The sequence below is a fragment of the Polistes dominula genome, unplaced genomic scaffold (assembly GCF_049000335.1).
Source record: "Polistes dominula isolate Pdom_NZ unplaced genomic scaffold, Pdom_raw_medaka contig_31, whole genome shotgun sequence".
NCBI lineage: Eukaryota > Metazoa > Arthropoda > Insecta > Hymenoptera > Vespidae > Polistes > Polistes dominula.
The window spans coordinates 7,351,326-7,371,313 of NW_028300925.1; the positions used below are offsets into that span (position 1 = coordinate 7,351,326).

A 19,988-nucleotide genomic window follows, 5' to 3' on the forward strand; every position below is an offset into this window, starting at 1 on the left:
CTATATACAATTTTTATACTATTTAAAATATTTGAATCATTCGCGCGCAATCACGTGACTACACGAGTTCCTGTCCCCCAAAAATTCTTTGGCGCGTCCCTCCTATAGGGTCTCTACTGTTCACTAAATATGAGCGCGATAAGCATTAAATTTATTTTTATTATTTATAAAATAAGGATAATTTTTTTGTAAAACAATTAATTATTGTTAAAATTAATAATTTAATTTGAATTATTATTTGAAATTTTTAAAAATAATTTTTTGAATTCGTGTTTTAAAATTTGTCCAAATATGATCTGTCTAGTTATACTTCTAAAGAAACGATTTTATTTTGGTCCATTATGTATAACTCGTAATATGCGTTAGTGTCTGCCAATTGTCGAACAGTTTGGTTGCATTCGAATATAACCTATTATTTAATAACAATAATAAGAATCTTGATTATTCTGGAAGTATTCTTAATTTAATAAAATGTCGACTGAAAAAGTAAATAATGAATGTGAATCAATTAAAGATACTGAATTGTCACCTGAAATGAAACAAGAACTTAAAGACAGAGCTGAAAGAAATAGACAAAAAGCATTATTATTGAAAAAGTCTAAAGTAGTTGTTCACCCATACAATAAAGAGTATGTTTAAATATTATAAATGTAAAGTTAATTAATTTGTTCAAATAATATTTTATATCAATTTAAAATAATTTTTGAAACATATTATTTTTACATTTTACTTGTTATTGTTATTTAATTTATTATTTTCATATCCTTTTTATTTTTGTAAAGAGAGAACAATGAATCATCTACGGGTAGAGCAATAAAGGTTCAAGGAAAACGTGTTGTTGATAGCGGAGGTGGATTTCTTATAGAAGAAAATGATGAATTGGAAAATGAAATGGTACATAATTGATAAGTTAATAACAATCTATAAATTTCTACTTTCTTTCAATATATTTTGTATATCTTAAAATTAATTCGATTTAAAAATATTGTCTTTTTTTTATTAGTTGAATATCGTTACACAACCTGCACCCATTATTAGTGCATTACCAATTTGTGATGAATGTAGTAAAGAATTTAAAGATTCTTACCTTCTTCAGACTTTTAATCTACAAGTATGCGATTTGTGCAGGTATTTAATATAATTAATATTAAAATTAACAAGTATGTTGTTCTTATTATAAATATTTTCTTTTTATAGAGATAGTGAGGGCAAACATTCTCTAATAACAAAATCAGAAGCTAAGCAAGAATATTTATTAAGGGATTATGATTTCGATAAAAGAGAACCAGCGTTAAAGTATATCACTAGAAAAAATCCTCATAATCCACATTGGGGTGAAATGAAATTATATTTACATTTGCAAGTAGAAGAGAGAGCATTGGAGGTTTGGGGCACAGAAGATAATTTATTAAATGAAAAATTAAAGCGCGAGGTGAAACGAGAGGAAACCAAAATGAAAAATTTTAATAAAAAAGTAATTGCAGTTATAATAACGATTTAAAAATTTCTTATCAATTCATTTCAATCGAAATGCAATATAAGAGTTTCAAAATCTAATATTGTTTATTTTTTAATTTAGATAAAGAGGCTAAGGATGCAAGTAAGAAGTTCTCTCTATAATAAATCGACTAAGGCTGATCATGTTCATGAATTTGGAGAGGAAACTTACAATGAAGATGATGATACATATTCCCATACATGTTTGTCGTGTGGGTATGATGAAACATTTGAAAAAATGTAATGTCTCTTTTGTATATTTTTTATATTTTTATTAAACTAATTCGAATCATTAAATATATTAAATTAAATAAATTATAATAAGTGAACAAATAACAAAGAAATAGAAAATAACAATTGGTATCTAAATCATTTTCATAGAAAATTTAGTATCACTTGTTCTCTGAAACAAGGCAATAATAAATGTAAACAAATAACATATATATAAAATAAAAATACAAAACATTAGAATATATTTAGAAATATTACTTTTGTACAAAATCTTTTATTTTTACATTTTCCAATTAGTTTATTTAATTGTTAACATAATCACATAATAATTAAAGAATTTTTTTTACATTTTAAAATAAACTTGTTTAATAAGATACATTAAAAGTGTCATTATATTCAACCTATTAAACAATGCAGTCTTTAATATTTTTTGTCAATAAATTTGATTTTTATAGGATTTTTTCAATTTGCAAAAGCAAATATTTTTTTGAGACAACGATTTATTACAATATCGACTCCAGATTTTCTATTACTTCATTGGCAAACATATATTAAGTTAATTTATTTCTATATTTCTTGATTTTCCCATTTACTTTCTACCTTGCCATTAATAATATTTTAAAAATTATTATTCATTTATTTAAAAAAAAGAAGCAACATTATTTCAAGCATATATTGCACTATTTTTAGTTAAAAATATTACATTATCTGTAAAATAGGAGTTCTCATACTTGAATTATTTTCTATGTCTAGATTTTGATTGTGTTTGAAGAAATAAAAGAAAAATACATAATGTGATATTCTCATATACATTTGTACAAGTAAGAATTTACGAATATTAATCTAACTTTCATATATTTTCACAAATGACAACCAAAATATCCATGTAAAGACAAAATAATATTATAGTATAAAGTTATTCTAAGTCATAGAAAATAATTATATTTTAAATAAAATGTTAATATTATTATGACTATTATTATTATTATATACATTAGTATATTTGTTTTATGTTTTTAGGCTCGTATTTTCTTTTTAAAAAGTTGAAATTTCTATTGTTATGTTTATATATTTAATAAGAAATGTGTGGAAGAATTATTTTCTATTTTTTAATAGCGTGTTTTTTAGAAACCCACAAAAAATCATAAAGGCAGCCTGAAAAGTATCGTTTAGTTTTTCATAATCGCATTAAAAATAATACTTATACTTATGTTAATATTCTGAACATTGTTTTGGTGAAGGTAATGATATACTTGGAACAGATAATTTTTTATCTTTGTCACTTTGCACAATGCTTATAGGGTTGCTTACCGTGGTCGATGATCTGAAATTAAAATTATTAATTGATAGTTCAATGAATATCATCAAGGAATAAAAATGACATACCTATTATGCCTAAGATGACTTTTGACTAAATGTCCAGCTGTTAGAGCGGCCATTAGAGATAATTCTCCTGCAAGCACTGTAGCACAAACTATCCTTGCTAATTTACTAGCATTTTCACCAGGTTCTTCCATATTGGCTCCTTTCACACCTAACATAGCTAAACACGCACTTTGTGCGGGAAGTCCAGTCCCGCCGCCAATAGTACCAATCTCGATACTTGGCATTGTGCAAGAGACACATAAGTCTGTACCATCTGGTCCCCAAGGTTCCATTAATGTTATACAATTGCTACTACCGACGTTCTGTGCAGGATCTTGTCCAGTGGCTATAAAAATGGCAGTCACTATGTTCGCAGCATGAGCATTGAATCCACCTACGCTACCTGCTATTGCTGATCCTATCATATTTTTGCTTATGTTGACATCAACTAATGCATGAACAGATGTCTTTAATACACTTTTCACAATTTCTGATGGCACTACCGCTTCACACACTACACTTTTACCTCTACCTTCGATCCAATTTACAGCTGCTGGCTTTTTATCTGTACAGAAATTACCACTAAGTGATAATACTTCCATATCGGGAAAATATGTTTGAAGAGTTTGCAGCGATTTTTCTGTTCCTTTTGAGAGCATATTCATTCCCATGGCGTCGCCTGTTTTAGCTACAAAGCGAATAAACAAATACCTGCCAGCAATACGTGCATGGATTTTGATCAATCTAGCAAATCTACTAGTTTGATCAAAACTAATTTTCATTTCTTGAAAATTTTCTTGTTTTTGCATCCATGCCATAGCTTCGCTAGCTCTTACAATGTTTGGAAATCGGACGACAGGTCCTCTCGTCATACCATCTGCTACTATACGACTTGTAACTCCACATTTCAATAATGCTCTACTACCACGATTAGTAGATGCCACTAAACATCCTTCAGTCGTAGCCATAGGAATATGGAAATATTCTCCATCAATCAGTAAAGGTCCAGCAACGCCAATGGGAATAGGAATATAGCCAATAACATTTTCACAACAAGATCCTAATACTTTAGTATAATCATAATTTTTATATGGTAATTCTAGTAAATAATCGGTAACATTTCCACTGGCACCTAATAAGAGCCGTCTGATGCCGACGCCTCTTTCCATATTTCCAACAGCTTTTTCCAATTGATATGCAGGTATATATTTATGTTCTACTAATTTCATTATTTCAGTATCTGTCAGTGCACTTGCTCCAAGCTATAAAGAAATGAGAAATATTATCATTTTATTATAACATTTATTATACAGATATTATTATTTTGCTTACCTCGGATCGATATATTTCAAGACACTCTTCCAGATTTCTCGGTTCAACAGATCCATGCAGTAGGTCCGTATTATTTGATGAATCTGTTGAACTTTCTTTTTCATCGACTTGTACTTCTTTATCAACAAGTTCTACGTTATGTTCATTTTTCATTTCTATCCAATCTCCATTTATTTCAGATAATGGAAAAACTGGTCGTTGGATAGACATTGTCACTCCGAATCTTTGTTTTAACGAAACATTCATCTTTTCAGTACTTTCTGATTCGATGATGTTTTGTGTATCTTCTTGAAATCTCAACTGTCTCGCTATATCTTCTTTATCTTCGAAGAAAATAATTTTTATAGACAGTGCCAATAGCAGGATCAATATAACAATATTGTCCGCACTAACTGATATCCAATTCATTAAATATTCTTCTATTTCTGAATTTTTTTCCGTTTCGTTATATGCATTTACTACAATATGTGAATTAGTTGATACTGAACTTTCCACTGTATGCTTATTTCCATCATTTTTAAATGGCCAACGGCTGCAAATTAAATTACGACGAAAATATAGAATATGAATATCACTATTAAAAACAGAAAAAAACAAAATATATATCTACATTTAAATACTATATTATTATAATGTAGGATGTTCACCCATCAATGGTTTTTCTTAGACTGAAACTAAGTTAAAGATGATGAAAGAAACGTGATAAAAAAGACTAGAATTATGTCCTATTTATTTTTAAACTCTCATTTCACTCTGTATAGAATGCCAATACATTTTTCATGTAATATATACACTCGTCATGAATTGACATTATATTTACATATATTATACATCCGTGTAACTATTATGCATTAAATTTTTTTTTCTTACAAAAAAAAAAAACAGAAAATAAATTATCAAGTATTTTTTTAATGAAATTTAAAAAATTTAAATATATTCTGACAGCTTGATGAAAGACTGAAAAAAAGAAGAAAAAGAAAGAAGATAAATTATTGTATGGCTAACAACAACAAAAAATAATTTAAAAAACAATGCATATTATATTTAAATATATTATCGTTTAAACGTGAAATTCGTTAATTCATGAAGATACGCAGAAATATTTGAAATATACGATATTTAACAATAGCCATTGAGCCATTCATTGAATATGAACTAGATGTATGCCTATGTCAGTGTCACGATGTGAACCTGACCTGTTAAATTTAGGAATAAATACTGCCACACAATTGGAAAAATAAAACTGTGTGTAGTAAAGGTCAAAGATGGAAGCGATAAACTTTTTTCCTTTCTTAGAACTTTATAGAAAGCTCGTTGTGTTATACCATCAAAGATTGAGATGCATAAAAAGATAAAGTATTTTTACACTAGAGGAAAAAGAAAAAAGAAAAGGTTATTGTTAAAATACCTGTTTGCATGAACCACGAATAAACCAGCAATCATAATAAGTTTGACACGTTCTATCACAGGATTTGATTTTTGTTCCTCTTCGTTGAAAGAATATATCATAAAAATTTTATCTGCACTTAATGGACCCTTATTGTTATTTCCTCGAGAAAGCTAAAAATTATGAAACGTTTAACATATTATATTTAAAAAAGAAATATATATATATAAGAGTAAAAAATAATTACCTCGAGAAAAAGTGATAAGCAAGCAGGATATAATGTCAAAAACACTAAATAATTTACTATTGCACCAAGACACGCGAAACTGCAGAGTAATTCCAGACGTTTAACGCCTGATAATGAACCTATTCCAATAAGAAGTGTTTCAACTATAGTATCTAATGTTATAGTTGGACCCAAAAGAGACATTCCATGAGCAATATTATCACGTACTTCTTCTTGATTTCTAGAACTTAAAGCTAACTGTGCTAAGACAGAAGCTTTCGAAAGATCCATTAAAAGAAGAAAAAAGAAGAATGCATCCCTGTAAATAAATAAATAAAGAATTTATTTATAGACAAGAAATTAAATAATCAATTTTATGAATCAAGTAACTTACTTTAAATCGAAGATGTTACTGAAATTTACGACAATCGATGTAAATATTATGCTTGAAACAACTGTAAACAACCCGCCAATACCTGGATATAAAACAAATAGAAAAGATTTAATTTCTATGTTGATTTATTTAAGAATTTTATTGTTATCACTAATAAATATTAATAATCATAAGAAAAAAACCCCTAAATTTATAACATAATTATAAATAATTAATTAATATATGTTATTATTATTTGTATGCAAAGAAAAGTTTTAATTATTAATAAAAACTTTCTCTTTTACGTTTAAGCTTTCACATTTACGAAAGCGTCACCCTATAGATAATATCTAATAGATCATTGTTAATTACTCAAAATAATCTTTTTTTATTGTGATTAATTATTAATTAATTACTATATATAAATATTAATTATTATCTTACCTAATATATATTTCGAACCAAGTTTTTTGAGATGTCGAAATTGATGATACGTAAATAGAATTGCGAGACATCGTATTATAGTCATAATTATAATATCAGCAGCGCTTGTATCCTGTGATCAATTAATAATACATTTTATTAAAAACACATATATACATATTTTAATAATTATAAATAGTTAATTATTGTCGGCTCCTCAAAGGTAACACACTAGTGTTTAAAAAGTTAAATAATATTATACAAAATAATTTTAATATTATTTTTAAAAAATATTTGTGTGTGTGTGTGTGTGTGTGTACAAATACAAGGTCGTATTCATGAGTGTGTGAACTATGCGATGGTACGAAGCCCTGTTCCATTGAGGGCATCGCTAAACGCAATAGATTGAAAAAAGAAAATCAATTAATTTGGTTTGTAATTATAGAAATGAATATTTACATGCAGAAATATTTTTGATATTTGATTTAATTAATTAAGAAGATATTTTTCTATAAATGTTTTTCTATAAATTTCAATAAATGTTACTAATTTTCTGGAGTCTATCTAGATTGTTCATTTTGTACAAAGTTTCACAAAATATAGAAACGAGCTTGTATGCGTACATAAATATTTAATTTTATTTATTAATATATTAATAATAACTTACATCAAGATTACACCGACTATGCCGACAATTCAATGATACAGGTAATACACCTGGATTACGAGTTTGTCCATTCGAAGTACCCATATTTACCATACAAGCAGTAACGGTGAGAGTTGTTACGATCACTTCTAATGGATGACTAGCACAAAATCTGCCATGTTTTTCAAAGAGTTTTGATAACATTTTGTCTTCTTTGTTCCTTTTTTTATCAATTCCCTTTCTCGCAATATCCAAATCTAAAAATTATTAAACATTTATCTATACTACGAGTCATTAATTTTGAACTTGAAAAAAATTATATCCTTCAAAAAATAAATGGTAAGTAAAGTGATTGTATTATCTTAATTATTATGTTTAAGTGGTTATTGTGTTCATATAATAATTATAATATTTTATCTAAATGCTTAAAAAAAGTTATTAGAATGAAATTATTACAATTTACATTATCTTCTTACAATTAGTCAGTTGTGATAAACTTTTAAGAAAGAAAATAAAAATAAAAAGAAAAAATAACAAAACGAAATTAAAGGGTGGTGCACGATTGAAAAGAAAGTCAAAAGAATTTTAGAAGAAGAAAAAAAAGCAGTTAAAACAATAACTCCGTTATTAGGAATTCTTTGATATCTAATTTCGAAATAAAAAAAATCATGCATGTCTGTCAAGGTTGGTGACTTTCTAAGAGTTAACTACTCTTAAGAGTTTCCACATACTTGGTTGAACACTGACCCTTTTTCACGTTCAATGATAATCGTAATAACATCGACTTAGCTTGATGGTAATATTGTTTTCAATTATTATTAATCATTTATATTTAGAGACACACAATAATAAAAAACAAATTCGTTAAAAAAAATACTAGTTCATATAAAAAATATAATTATCAACGATGCTGAATAATTTAATTCTGTCGTTCAATTTCGAAATAAATAAAAAAATTAAATTTTAAAAGAAACTTTTAAATTTAAACGCAAACTTTTTTTACGTTTGTAAGAAAATAATGTTTTGTCAGTATTTGCGGTAAAGTTTAGAAATATGAAAATATCTCTTATAATTGTTGAATAAAGTATTTTTAAAATAAATTAATAATAATAATAATAATAATAATAATAATAATAATAATAATAATAAATTAAAAGGTAATTCATTTTTCTTCTATAATAAAGTTTTATTAAAATTGTTAGAATGGTACTTATCCTGCCACGTGAAAATTAAGTTTAGACGATACGACTAATATCAAATATCAAAGGGTCATCATTTTAATTGATAAATTTACTAATAAAGCTAAAAAATTCATTACAGAAATGTTATTTTTATCAAGTAAAAAATACCAATTCTTTTTTGTATTATCTGCATAATTCTATTTTTTCCTCGATTAAATTATTATTATTAAAATAATTATTAATTTCCATTTTTTTTCTCTGCTTTCAGTCTCCATTATTTTATATTATTTTTTCATGATAATTATCCCACAAAAAATATTTTAACGTCTGTCACCCGTGACTGACGCGGTCTAACGAAAAGTTATACTTTACAAAAATTCAAAGTCGATTTTCTCGAAAACAAAGCCTCAAACGAAAAATTATTATTCTTTATTTTCGATTTATTTTTTCATGTAGAATCACCCCTTTTCGCTTGTACCATCAGTTACAGATCACCCTGTATAGATATAAATTACAAATTATAGATAATATTTTTGACTACGTGGCACGACTTTAGTAATTTTTGATAAACCAATTTGGCCTAAGAAAAGATTTATAATAAAAATTTATCTCATTTATAATCAAAGCAGAAATAACAGTAGAATACGTTTAACGAATAAGTCTAAAAAACATTGTTATCTATAAATAAATAAATAAAAAGGGCCATTAAACTATTTACCACTGAAAAAGATAATTTAATAAAGAAAAATATTCAAAGTACGGACATAACCGCGTTAAGCCGCAAAAACCACATAATCTTTCTTTCTCTCTCTCTCTTCTACATATTAGAAATCATCTTCTCAAAAATTATTACATCTTCGCCTTGTAAAATACTTATTTTGACCAACTGTTACATTACAATAAGCGATAATATATTGTTGTAAACACTTTCTTTGACATTCACCTTTCACACAAATGCAAATATTGCAATGCCAACGAAACGCATGAAAACCAACTCTCTCTCTCTCTCTCTCTCTCTTTCTTTATCTTTGTATCTTTCTTTTTCATACACTTTTCTACTTAACGTTTCTCTTCTCGAATACATTCAACTTGCACAAACCAGGAGAGAGAGCGAAAGATCGTTTCTCATCAGTGGGAGGCAATTTTTTGAACTTGAAGAGAACTATTCATAGAAGTTTAGCACAAAACTAGACTTTCGATAGTGATGCGTTCTGCTTTTATGCATTGCTTCGCTAAATTAATGTTTATTGTTATTACTTTTACCATAAACAATTCGAAGATTAAAAAAAATAATTATTTTCTAATAAAAACCATTGTTTATTATCTCATATTGCGTTCCGAAGAAAAATACTCCTTCTGCTATTCCACCATCTTAGTTCCTCTTCTAAATAATTCCTCAGAAAATAGATTATATTCTGTTTTTCTTTTACAATCTGATAAGTCTCTATATTTTTCTAAAATACATATACATACACGCACATTTTTAAACGAATAGAATACTACGAAATAATCGCGCCAAAGTTTTGATTTCATTTCCTTGAACTTGTATTTATGTGTATACGCAAGCTTATGTGTGTATATTTGAAGATGATTCTTTTCAAAGAACGAAATCATATTCGTAGAAGTTCAAAGTTAGAGCTTAACGACGACGACGCACATGCATATCACAATATACATGTACATATATGTGTATATAAGTGATGCTGCTTATTGCAATAAACCACGTGGCATATATTTATGTATTTATGTATATATAAATATATTTTCGTTTCTTTTTAAATGGTATATACGTATAATGTCACACACACACAAAATCATACCTGTTTCGCCCTCAGTTACTGTCGACGAAGATGACAATGATGATGTTTGCTTCTCAAAGAAAGGACCGAGAGAAGCTTCAATTTTTGTATCTTTCCTCATTCTTTTTCCTCTTTTATGTGTTTCTTTTTACCACTTTTTATTTTTTTTTTTAAATTAAGAAAAAGAAAAAAAAACAAAATAGTAACAAAACTTTATAATGATGAATCTATCTTTCTTTCAAATTTAACAAGTGAAAAGAAATTGTAATTTTGTTCTGTTCAAACAGTACATTTAGTTTTAATAGTATCGAATAAAAATGTCCGTGAAAAGTTAGAACGTGTAACCGGACCTACTTGTAGAGACTCTACTTTCGTTCAAACTCTTACTTTCGTCGAGAAAGACAAGGGGAACTATCTCGAGGGGGGGAAAAAAATTACGAAGAAGTAGGAGGACCGATAAACGCAATCGGGTAGAAAGTTGTAAAGTGAAAACCGTGTGAGACGATACTAACGAATAAATAACCAAAACTCTTCTTTTCTATTTCTTTTTTTTTTAAATACCAATTATGTCATGTAAAAAAGTAGCAACGAGCCTCTGTTATTGGCAATATACTAAAAGAAGAAAGATAAATACGAATACGAATAAGATGACAACACAGAGAAAAGACGTGTAGGACTTATATTGAATGACAGAAAACGAATAGTATTTCTCGAACCAACTAACGCAAATGACGAAATCCTACTGCCTCATTGAGACTACTTCTCACCGATTTTCTTTTCTCCTTCTTTCCCACCTTTTCCTCCACCTCCTCTCCTTTTCTTACTTCTCTTACAACCCCACCAGTATTTAAATAACGGGATTAAACAATACGTTTCATTTTCTTATTAAATATATATATATAGTTATATTATATAATAAATTAATAATATTATTATTATAATTATTTTTAATATTATAATTTTTATTTAAAATTTATATATAATTAATATAATATAATTTATTATAATTATATAATAATAATAATAATAATAATAATAATTTAAAATATTAAGATATTAAAATTATAATAGATATAATATAAAAGTAATATATTTTTTTAAATATTATAATTATAATTATTATAATATATATATATATATATATATATTATAATAATTAATATATCATATTAATATATCATATATATATATACGATTATTATATGAAACTCATACGATTATTAATTTTCGATATAATTTAAATGTTTGCCCATTTAACATTAACAACTAAAACTAACTGAACTTCTGCTCAGAAATGTAAACCTCAGATTTTTGTCAAATTTTGCACACTTGTAGTAGTCCATGAAAAAATATATTGTGCGTTCGAATTAGGAGTATATTATGGCCAGCCATTTGGGAAAAAATGCGAATTGAAATTTCACATAGACATGTATTTCTTTAGCTGTAGTAGTGTAGTAGTTTACCATAGTGGTGATGTGTTGTGTCTCACAAGTAGCTGATACCTATATCTTTTCTAATATTGATATAGGATTTAATTTGTTTATCTTTTCGAAGATATATTTCCCTGTTGTTCTTTTTTTTTCTTTTTTTAAAATATGAACCAAGTCTGCTTCCCTCTGGAAGATTTAAAATGTCCGTATACGTGTTTCTGTACGACAAATATCATCCTGACAATGACAAAAAAAAACGGTGTTGGCACGCTAAAAGATTTATTTACCTTATTTATTATAAATATACAAATATCTTCGAAAAAGTAAACAAACAAGATCCTATGTCAATATTGGAAGAAATATAGTAACTTGTGAGACACATACATCGCCGCTATGGTAAACTACTACAGCTAAAGAAATACGTGTCTATGTGAAATTTCAACTTTTTTTTTCGTAAATGGCTGACCATATACGCCTAATTCAAACGCATAATGTATTTTTTTCTGGACTACTACAAGTGTACAAAATTTGACAAAAATCTGAAGTTTACACTTCTGATGATAAGTATATTTTTAAAATACAATCATGATCGTATAGGTAAAAGATGAAATACGAATTGCAAAGAAAAAAAATAAACTAATGTTGGGGATGACATTGAGACAATCGGAAAGTAGTATTAACAGGACTGTTACATTGGAATAAACTTAAATGAATGTAATTTTAACGGAAACCTTAAGATTAATATGACACAAGTTTGATACCTTGTTTAAGGCAATCCTGTTAAGATATTAATTGTTCTTTTTTACCATGATCAAGGACAGATGGTTATATCTTGTAAAAAGTGAAAGTTAATTTCTGTTAAATTAATTGCTGGTACTTACGTATTAATGCCACCGCAGCAAAATTCCGCTAATGCGCCAATCTACACCTTAAATTGATGCGACAAATCATAGAATAAAAATCTTTATTAAAAATCAAAACACTTTCAAAATTCAAAACATTTTATTTCTAAAAAGTAGTCAATCGGATTTCGGTGGAAAATGGGCCGATATAGAATTTAACATAGATTCAAAACAGTCTCTATTTTCTTTCACCTGATGCTGTCGCCATAACCCTGACGAAACCCTGACGGTTGCTGTGTGCAAACAACAAGGTTGTTGTGTGCGAACAACAAGATTGCTTTTTATTGGCGAATTAACGGAATTTTTGCTGCGGTGGTGTTAATACGTAAGTATCTAATTGCCTTTTAAAAATAAATATGAATCATAAATGGATTTTAACACTAGATATACCAGACCAGTCATTTTGACTGGTCGGGTCATTTTAATTCGAAATTTCTACTTCATGTAACAGTGGAGTTCTGTAAATAATTAAGCGTTTTGTTATTTAAAAATGTCTATAAATCCATTTATCTATTAAAATTATTATTGTTAAACATTTTTTTTTTTTAAGAGTAAATAAAGACTGGAAGCCTAAAAAGCATTTTTTTTATACACCAATCATTTTGACTAGTGTGGTAGAAATAGGTATATTGAAAATGGTGGTATATCTAGTGTTAAAAGATTGTTAAACCTAATCAATAAGTATATTACAACATTCTTTAGTTATATGTAATAGTGAGAATATTTAATTAAGGAAATTTCTAGAACATAATTGCCATTAAGTAATATGTTATTCTAGTTTTATGTATGTAACGATATTTTCATTTGCTAAGAATAAATATGAGAAAAAAGAATGAAGAAAAAATGTATATGAAGGACATAATACATTTTGTTTATTTATTTACCTATCTAATAGTCTCATAAGGTTGATTAATCATTTAAGTTATAAATAATAATTATTTTTTTACATGTTTGAAAAAAAGAAAAAAAATTGAATACTAATTATAATATTTTAACTTATTAATAACACGAACGAAAAAAAAAATATATATGTGAAGGATATCGTTCAACACACACGTTTATGTACACTTTTTTCTGTGTCTCTATCTTACGTGAGATTTAATGTTTGATTAATAATTAACGCGTTTCGCGTGTAAAGTTACGCGTGACATAAAAGTTAATAAATGTCTTATTAAATTTCGACAAAGAAAAAGAAAAAAAAAGAAAGAAAAAAGAAAAATGATTATTAATTTATCGTATACATCAATGAAGTAATTAAAGAAAAATTTTTTTTCTAAATGTAAGATAAATTTATTAATATCACTCATGCGTGTTTATGAGTGTGATCCTCTATTATATTATTCGTATATTTTTATTTTATAAATAATATAATAATATATAAAATTTTATAATAATATAATAATAATAATAACTGTGCAATAATTTTATGCGTTTTTTTTTTCCTTTCGATGAAACTTCACAATCTAAATTAGATTGGAAATCGAACTACGCACAATTTTCTAAACGCAAAATATTTCTAAGTAATTCCTCTCTTTTCTCTTTCTCTCTTCAAGTGATTTTTTCGATAAATTCAAAATAAGAGAGTTCTGTTATCGTTCTAAGATAATCTAAATCCATCTGAAAGTTTACGTTAACGTGATTTCCGTGCTTTTGTCTGGAAAATCAACGATGAGTGAAAAGAGAAACCGTGAAAGAGTAGAAAAGCTCAACCGAAAGTAACTTACTCGACTATAATCGAGGATTTAAATAATAAGTATGAAAATTTATGTACAATGACTCAAATTTTATCACAAGGTTAACGAAAATTTATTTTTAAACAATTTTCTATCACTGTAAACCAAATTTTTTTTATCGCATCTACAGAAAAAGAAATAGTTAGAATTGGCCAATTAATGAAAAAATGATCTAATTAATCTTTTAAATAAATTCTATAAATAAATTATTTTCATCTTCCTTTGCAAATTCTTCCAACTTGACTAATACGACGTCGTATCAGTACGTTCATTATTTTATCTTATTTTTAACGAGCCGATAGATTAAAATTAATTAACTTGATTTTTTTTTCGATATATTAACTACAAAAAATCATTTTAGAAAAATCCAAATAGAAATTTATAGTGGTTGTAGGACCAGTCGAGTCACATTTACGAAAGAACAGAGTTCACATTTTTTCTACTAATGTTAAAACTAGTATAACTGTTACTACTATGAAAGTAATGATTAGATAATATATTTCTAAATTTCTTAATTTCCACATGATTAGCTTTGCCGTTTTTAATGATCATAATAAACTTTTTCTCAATTCTACAAATGAATATTTTTTTTTTTACGAAGGATATCTCAAAATAAATCGAAAATATTTCTAATTGAAGTTCATTGATTTCTTTTACTGTTTTTGCATATAACTTAAAAAAATTCTATTTCATAATAACAAAAATAGTATTCTATAAAAATAATATGCTAATAAATATTAATAAAAATGAATATAGATAAAAATAAGTAGAAAATATCGTAGATTTGAATAAATTAATTTACATATAAGAAAAATATTTGCTAAAAATATCAATATGTTATATGTTAATACGAGATTGTATTTTATCTTATCGTATTTTTTTAGCAACTATTTAAAAACAACTTTATAGAACAGATTATTTTCCCCGGAACTATTTGAAATACAAGGAAGGCTAGTAGTTGTCTGCTATGACTTCGAGCCGTGCATCTTTATTATAATTGTTTTATTCTTGCTCAATCGAATTCGTTATTCAACGTTACATTGCGTGATTGTAATTTAAAGTTACATTAAATGATTCTTTGTTGGGAGAAAAAATAAGAAAGTAGCTCTACGAGAAATAAGCATGACACATATATTAATTAATTCCTTTTCCTTTCCTTAATAAAATCCTTCGAGATACTTAAATAAACAATAAATAAAAGTAGAAAACATGAATTTGAACATAATTATAGATAGGAATTTTGAAAAACCAATCAAATTATTATGCAAAATTATTCATAATATATAAAGATTACAAACCATGCGCATGATACATGAAACCATTCGAATGAGAAAGATAATTTATTGCAGTTAATAGATACGTATACTTACTACACTCCTTTGATATATATATATATTAGTTATATATAATATGTAATATATAATTAGTTATATATATATATATGTAATGACGTAGATGAGAAATTACGAAATATAACAACACCAAATAGTTTATTTGGCAAGACTACTTTTCATATCCGTTAAGATATTTAAGCATTGAATAAAATTTCTTTAAATTCTTGTACATATATAGTCAACCCTCCTATAACGCGGTGAGTGCGTACCGCGTTATATGGAAACCGTGCTATAAGAAACTCGGATTTAACCGTACAAACCAGGCTAATTCGTAGCGCGTTCTATGGAAACCGTCTACCGCGTTGTATGGAAACCACGCTATAAGAAACGCAGAATTAGTACAAATCACATCATTCGTACCGCGTTATATGGAGACCAATAAGGATAAGATAAATTATAAATTATTTTTATTGAATTGAAGAATTTATATAAAGAAATGATACCAAAACTAAACTAAAAAACTGTTTTCCAACAAAAACAAGAAAGACTTTTGTAAAATTTAATAGATTCATTCAACTTGGTTGATTTTGCAACCGACGATAGTTTTTCCCCGCCTTCTAAACGATTTAGAATTTCGATTTTATCTTCAAGAGATATAAACTTTCTTTTTAACCCTTTCCTTGTTTCTTTCGTGTTTGACATGATGCAAATCTAGGGTTAATAATTACTTTATTATTATTATATTAGAACAAATGAAGAATATTACTTACAGTATTGTAATATAATATATATATATATATATATATATATAAGAGGGCTGTCGCATTTTCAGCTCCGCGTTATATGGAAACCGCCTTCTGAAAGTACCGCGTTATAGGAGGGCTGTCGCATTTTCAGCTCCGCGTTATATGGAAACCGCGTTCTGAGAGTACCGCGGTGTAGGAGGGTTGACTGTATATATATATATAATAAAAGATATTCAGAGACAAAAATCAGTACACATGAAAGTTTGATGATGAATATCTTTTGAACGCTTAATTTAATCGCCAAAACATAAGACACGATTTTTATAGAGCAGTTAATTTCCTACAAAAATTTGTATTGCGCATTTCATAATAGTCATTTATTGTTGAGTTATAAAATACATAAACAAAAATGAAATTTGTCTAAAAATCATCAAATTTAAATCTTTAATATCATTCAAATGGTGAGGTTTATGAAAAAAATATAAGATACCTTTTTTGTAGAGCATTAAATTTCCTACAAAATTCGTCTAGAACATTTTTCTGTACAATCAATAAATGATGAGATATGAATTGTTATCTATTGGACTGAAAAAAAAATAAAAAACTGTGATGCGGAGGAAATTCCTATTAAAATTAAGAGCTCATATTTGGTGAGAATTGTTTTAAGGTGTCTAGCAACCCATTTTTCCGTGGCACTTGAAAAAAAAAAAAGTAATTTTTTTGACCCACCCTAATATATATATATGACATATATATTCATAAATATATATACATGAGAATGGATTGAAAAGTTTTGAGCCTAACATAAAAAAATTGTTTTTAATCAAACTGATTTTTATATAAAAAATATAAGTATTTTTGCTATTATTATTGAACCAACCCTCGTATTTGCAGGAAGTCTCAGTTTCTTCTCAGCAAAATTTTAGCATATACTATAAGTAAAAATAAGAAAAAATGTTATATAAACACGAGTTCTTACAAATTTTATAACAAAGTTATAACAAAAATTCAAAATTGTAACGATTTTGTATTTTACCGAAGAGGCATAAGAATCCATTATCAATATCTATTTGAATATACAACGATAACACATTTTATTGAAGGATAAATAGTAATAAAAAATACTTTTAAAAAAACTGATAAAAAGAATTGTCCAATAAAGTTTTTTCAAAAGATCCTGGAAAATGAATTACAGCTAAAATTAATCAAAGATATTTCATTATTATTTTGACAATATTTATAGATCTAATTAAATTGTTATCCTATACACTAATGGATGATTACTTGTTGGAAATAGTGAAATAAGATTTTTATTAGAGATAAGTTATTATGTATCAGGAATTAATGCAAACGACTTATGATGCATTTGTTATAATTATTGAAAATGAGAAAAAATTAATAACACAATAAACTCTGTTCTCTATAAATATCAGAGTTGCATTTATAATGGGCAATATTTTTCAATGCAATTATAATTTGAATCAACAATTTATTCAAATAGGTATCGAACAAAAGAACATTTCTTTATAACTTTTTAACAAAAGTTTTATAGCATGTATATATAACATTTTTTTATTTTTACTTATGTAATATGTTTTGCTAGAAATATATTTTATTATCAGTTAGTACTTATTGAGCTTATCCAGTCGGCATGAACGTTATGAATATGTTTAAAGAAGTTAAATGTTAGAAGTAAAAGTAAAGAAAAAACCTAACTAAAATGTATATGCAAAGAAAACTAATTAAATTTCAATACAAAATTTAGTACTTGTATAACTCAAACGGATATTTTCATAGTACATTACGTCAATGTCCCAAAAAATGGGACGGGCTGTAATTTTTAATAAAAATATTTACAACAAATTTTTAATCACTTGACATACAATAACATCTCGGAGACGACATTTATTTCATGTGCCATTGTAGACTTTGTCATTTTCAAAACGTCAAAAACTGTTTTCGGCTGTTTCTACTTTATGAAGTATCACACGTTACAAAATTATTAATTTATTATTTTATAGTATTACTTAATTTATTATCAACCTTATTGAATTTTATAAAGCAATGTAAATGTCAAAATAAACTGCCGCGTATTTTATTTGTATGTCAAATGGTTAATAAAATTTAATAAAAAAAAATTGTTATAAAAATAGTTCTAGTTGGTTAGTACGAATATCATTATACAGTTAATTTAATTTTTCTTCCCTCCGGGCGAAAAGCGTCAACTTTTCTCCCGCTGTTAAAAACGAAGTTGCCGCTTTGCGCCTACGTCGAGCAGAAAAAATGTATACTCACCATGGGCAGTAAATAAGAAAGCCTCAGAGTACATGTAATTGTTGGCCTCGGCTTCGCCTCGGCCAACAATTACATGTACTCTGAGACATTTCTTACTTTACCTCCCTAGGTGAGTAATATACTATTTTCAATTGTTCCAGCTTTTTAAATGAGCACACGACACGAACATTTTTTAAACATAACCTCAGATAAAATTAGTAATGTTATCATGTCGAGAAAACTTACCGTTCGTTCGTTTCAAAAGTATATCAGTCGGTTAATAGATCAAATTAACAATATTATTAAAAAATATTGGTGAAACTATTTCTTTATGCTTTTTTTTTAAGTACCCACGTACTTAATCATTACTATAATTAGTCTTCCTTGTTCAAACATCCAGAACGTTCAACTAAAGACCAACTAGTATAACCAGTTCAAATGCTCACAAATAGAAAAACAAATGCATCTAATGTAGAATATTCTGCACTTGGTGATAGCAGCAAGTCTTTGCTTGTGGACATATCCGCGCTCGGTGATAATGGATAATCGCAGCTCGAGGATATATCCGTGCTTGGATGAAAATAGGTTAACACTATGCCGCCAAGTACAAATGTTGAAGTTTGTAAAAATTAAATCGTAATATTAAAAAATATAGAGGTACATAGAAACTCACAAGTCGTTTGTCTTTCTCTCGTACTAATTTACATAAACTGTCCGTCTCAAATGTTAAAAATCTTCAAACGTGTTTATATTTTTTATCATCACGTAATATTACTTACATAACAAATATAACTTGCATTTAATGCACAAGAATATTTGTTCTATAAATTATTATACGATAAATATATAATTGAACGATTATATATTTTGAAGAAAATATAAAAATATAAATATTAAATAAATTAAATTAAAATATTCTTATGCTCACAATTGTTGTACTCATTTTTTTACCGTGTAGTGGTAAGCTCGTCGACATACCATAAATTAGTTGACAGATGACGTCCAGAGAGTTAGATGGCGCAGCGATCAACCATAGTTGATTACTAACATCTCATTGGTTGACAATTACACCAATAAGACAAAGACGGTTGGACAAGCGCACGTTGCCC

At 26.9% G+C, this 19,988-nt stretch overlaps 2 protein-coding genes across 7 annotated transcripts; one reads left to right on the plus strand and one right to left on the minus strand.

Annotated features, from left to right (window-relative positions):
- The first annotated feature begins 347 nt into the window (after positions 1-347).
- Positions 348-1,972, plus strand: Xpac (DNA repair protein complementing XP-A cells homolog Xpac). Its single transcript, XM_015332420.2, has 5 exons — positions 348-629; positions 783-894; positions 1,004-1,128; positions 1,198-1,474; positions 1,580-1,972. Exons 1-5 carry the CDS (start codon positions 472-474, stop codon positions 1,739-1,741), a joined length of 834 nt encoding a protein of 277 aa, XP_015187906.1. The 5' UTR covers positions 348-471; the 3' UTR covers positions 1,742-1,972.
- Hmgcr (HMG coenzyme A reductase) lies at positions 1,954-19,867 on the minus strand. 6 transcript variants are annotated; one of them, XM_015334875.2, is made up of 10 exons: positions 19,553-19,801; positions 19,126-19,471; positions 7,502-7,737; positions 6,856-6,967; positions 6,433-6,514; positions 6,060-6,357; positions 5,834-5,985; positions 4,426-4,957; positions 3,115-4,355; positions 1,954-3,052 (listed from the first exon to the last, which is right to left on the minus strand). In XM_015334875.2, exons 3-10 carry the CDS (start codon positions 7,682-7,684, stop codon positions 2,941-2,943), a joined length of 2,712 nt encoding a protein of 903 aa, XP_015190361.2. In that variant the 5' UTR covers positions 7,685-7,737; positions 19,126-19,471; positions 19,553-19,801; the 3' UTR covers positions 1,954-2,940. The 6 variants fall into 6 exon arrangements, with proteins under 6 accessions (XP_015190361.2, XP_015190363.2, XP_015190362.2 ...); XM_015334877.2 differs by lacking the exons at positions 19,126-19,471; positions 19,553-19,801 and adding an exon at positions 19,808-19,867; XM_015334876.2 differs by lacking the exon at positions 19,126-19,471.
- Between the last annotated feature and the right edge of the window lie 121 nt (positions 19,868-19,988).